We start from the raw sequence: 2,688 nt of genomic DNA, 5'->3' as shown, positions 1-2,688 counted from the left end.
CCTCAGGCATGCTTTGGGGTGGGCTCACCCTCGCTGCCTCCAGGCAGCCCGCCTCGTGGAGCTCCTGCAAGCGCCTCAGGGCCCCCGGGTCCACGGACCTCAGTCCAGGCAACTCTCCAACCCGCGGCAGGAGCACAACCTAGTAGGAGGGTAGAGGGTGGAGGGCAGGGGGCAGTAAGCCCCGTCCCACTTACTCACACCTGCGCTGGAACTTCCGTTTGTACACACGTTGGCCTTCACAGCCCCTTCCTGCCGCTTTCCTGTTTCTGTTTTGAGTCTATTTCTCTTTCCTCTCCAGTGGCCCCAGGGATTCCCTGGTAGCTGAGACAGCAAAGAATCTGCCCACAATGCAGGAGATCGGGGTTCGATCTCTGGGTCAGGAAGATACCCTGGAGTAGGGAACGGCTACCCACTCCAGTATTCTTGCCTGGAGAATTCCATGGGGTTACAGAGTTGAATATGACTGAGAGACTCACACACACATCAGTGGCCCCAAACCAATCTAGGCACTGCCACCCTCACTCCGAATCACTGCAGCAGCCACCCTCTAGCAGTGTCTTCCCTGCTCCAATCCCTTCCAGGGCTCCCACTTCCCCAGGACAAGCCCCTCCTCTGGCCCACAAGGTCCTGTGAGGCCTGGTGCCTGCCTGGCTGACCTGCCCTTGGCACATGTGTTCTCCCTGCCTGGATCCTCCTCCCTCCCTCTCTCCACCTACCTCAGGCCTCTTGGTGCAACTCTAGGCCTCCATGACTCCCTGTCCCTGGGCCCGCTGCACCCACACTGTCCTGCTATAATTTGTGTCTCCCCCAGATGTGGCGGGGAGCCCCTAGGAGCTCACTGAATCCAGGAGGATCGTGCCCCCTTCGGGTCTCCGCCCCTCCTTGGTCCGCCACAGCCGCAGGGTCACGGAGTAGCGGGTTCCGGGTTCAAAGCAGAACGGTCTGGAAAGAACCACGGCTCTGCAGGGACCGGGGAGAGGAGTAAGGGTGGGCTGAGGAGGTCATGATCACGCGGTCCAGGAACGCTCCATTTCCACTGTGCAGACGTGGGGTCTGGTGTTTCATCATACGAGCAGTGAAGAAACATTAAGGTGGAACTAAACCCTGCCCTGTTTTACATTAGGTCCCTGTTTTGAATGTTCTATGACATGTTAGCTTCCCTGGTGGCTCAGTGGTAAAGAACCTGCATTGGCAGGCGACGCGGGTTTGATCCCTGGACTGGGAAGATCTCCCAGAGGAGGGCATGGCAACCCACTCCAGTATTCTTGCCTGGAGAATTCCATGGACAGAGGAACCTGGCGGGCTACAGTCTATGGGGTTGCAAAAGAGTCGGACGTGATTTATCAACTAAAGATGTAACATGTTGGGCGTTTCCCACTTCGTTTGGGTATTGCTTCAGATGTGTTGGCTACATAATAGAGTCTTGGTTTGGGGGTCACAGGGTTCCCCCTACCTGCGCGCATGGGTCAAGGTCGCCTGGAACAGCTGCTCTGAGGGCAACGGACGGGCACAGCGGGTACTGCGGGGCTGTGACTGGGCACGGACCCGGACTAATGCCTGCCACACTTCAGGTGCCTAGGATCAGGAGCCAGCAGTCAAGAAGCTGCCCCAACCCACCACCTGGCACCACCCACCTACCTGGCTGGCAACCATGCCACTGACCTGGGTCTCATAGCGTAGGACGATGTCATAGTCCAGGGCGCGAGGCACTGTGGGTGCCAGCAGAGAGAGGCCAGCCCCGTCCACCACACGTGCGAAGTCTGAGCCCCTCCCCAGTGCAAAGCCAGATCCCTGATGCAGGGGCAGGGGCTTCCCTGGGGTCTGGATGTGAGACACAGACTCCTAGGCCCAAACCATTCCAGGACCGAGAACACTCAGGATTCAGGTTCCCATTCCTCTAAGATCCCAGTGACCCACAGCCCCAGGGCTTGGGCCCCTCCCTACTAAGACCTAGTGACCTATGACCCAACCCTGCCCCTCGGAGTCCTTACCCTGGGCAGCTGGTGGCTGTACCGGGCTTGCCTGGCACGTTGGAGGACACAGTCAGGGTCACGCTGTCTCCAAAGTCGGGGCCCGAGCCAACCAGAGGAGGTCCCTGGGGCTGGTGTACAGTAGCGGGGAGCAGGCCAGGGGGCTCCCTGGGGGCAAGTCAATTGTCAGTGTCCTCCCATACTGTCCTGGCTGGGGATTTTTTTTTTCTTTTGGCCACAACTTGCAACTTGTGGAATCTTACTTCCCCGAGCAGGGATTGAACCCACCACCCTCAGCAGTGAGAGCTCAAAGTTCTAACCACTGGACCACCAGGGAAAACCTGTCATGGGAATACGTTCCCACTCTGTTCAAGTCACCAAACTTCCAACCATGCTGATTCCACCCCTACCTGGACCTGCCTCACCTTCCTAACCCTGTCCGGCCTCTTCTTCCAACTAGCTCTCTCTGGACGTGCTCTCCCTGCCCTGAGCCCCAAGGTGTGAGCCTTGATTTCCCCCTGCCCCTGCTGGACACTCACAGGCAGTTGGGGGTCAGCAGGCTGGAGGCTGCGGCCATGCTCTGCTTGGGCAGTGGCCTGGTCGAGGGTGGCGCAGAAGTACCCAGACTGGAGTTCCTGGCAGCGGCGGCCATGCTGGTGGGGGCGGCAGAGGCAGAGGCCCTGCCCTGCAGAACACCTGGGCCAGAGTGGGGATGGGG

At 59.3% G+C, this 2,688-nt stretch overlaps 1 protein-coding gene across 1 annotated transcript in view; it reads right to left on the bottom strand.

Annotated features, from left to right (window-relative positions):
- The window catches only part of LOC104997293 (laminin subunit beta-2-like), an 8,981-nt gene that overhangs the window by 1,837 nt on the left and 4,456 nt on the right, over positions 1-2,688 (bottom strand). Inside the window, exons 12-17 of the mRNA XM_010851961.1 lie at positions 2,510-2,666; positions 1,992-2,138; positions 1,663-1,821; positions 1,454-1,575; positions 840-960; positions 29-139 (exon numbers count right to left, since the gene is read on the bottom strand). Coding sequence (XP_010850263.1) covers positions 29-139; positions 840-960; positions 1,454-1,575; positions 1,663-1,821; positions 1,992-2,138; positions 2,510-2,666 — 817 coding nt within the window. The remainder of the gene's footprint in view (positions 1-28; positions 140-839; positions 961-1,453; positions 1,576-1,662; positions 1,822-1,991; positions 2,139-2,509; positions 2,667-2,688) is intronic.

Source organism: Bison bison, unplaced genomic scaffold, assembly GCF_000754665.1.
Source record: "Bison bison bison isolate TAMUID 2011002044 unplaced genomic scaffold, Bison_UMD1.0 scf7180017864304, whole genome shotgun sequence".
NCBI classification, from domain to species: Eukaryota; Metazoa; Chordata; class Mammalia; order Artiodactyla; family Bovidae; genus Bison; species Bison bison.
This window is presented reverse-complemented; position numbering and strand designations above follow the sequence as displayed.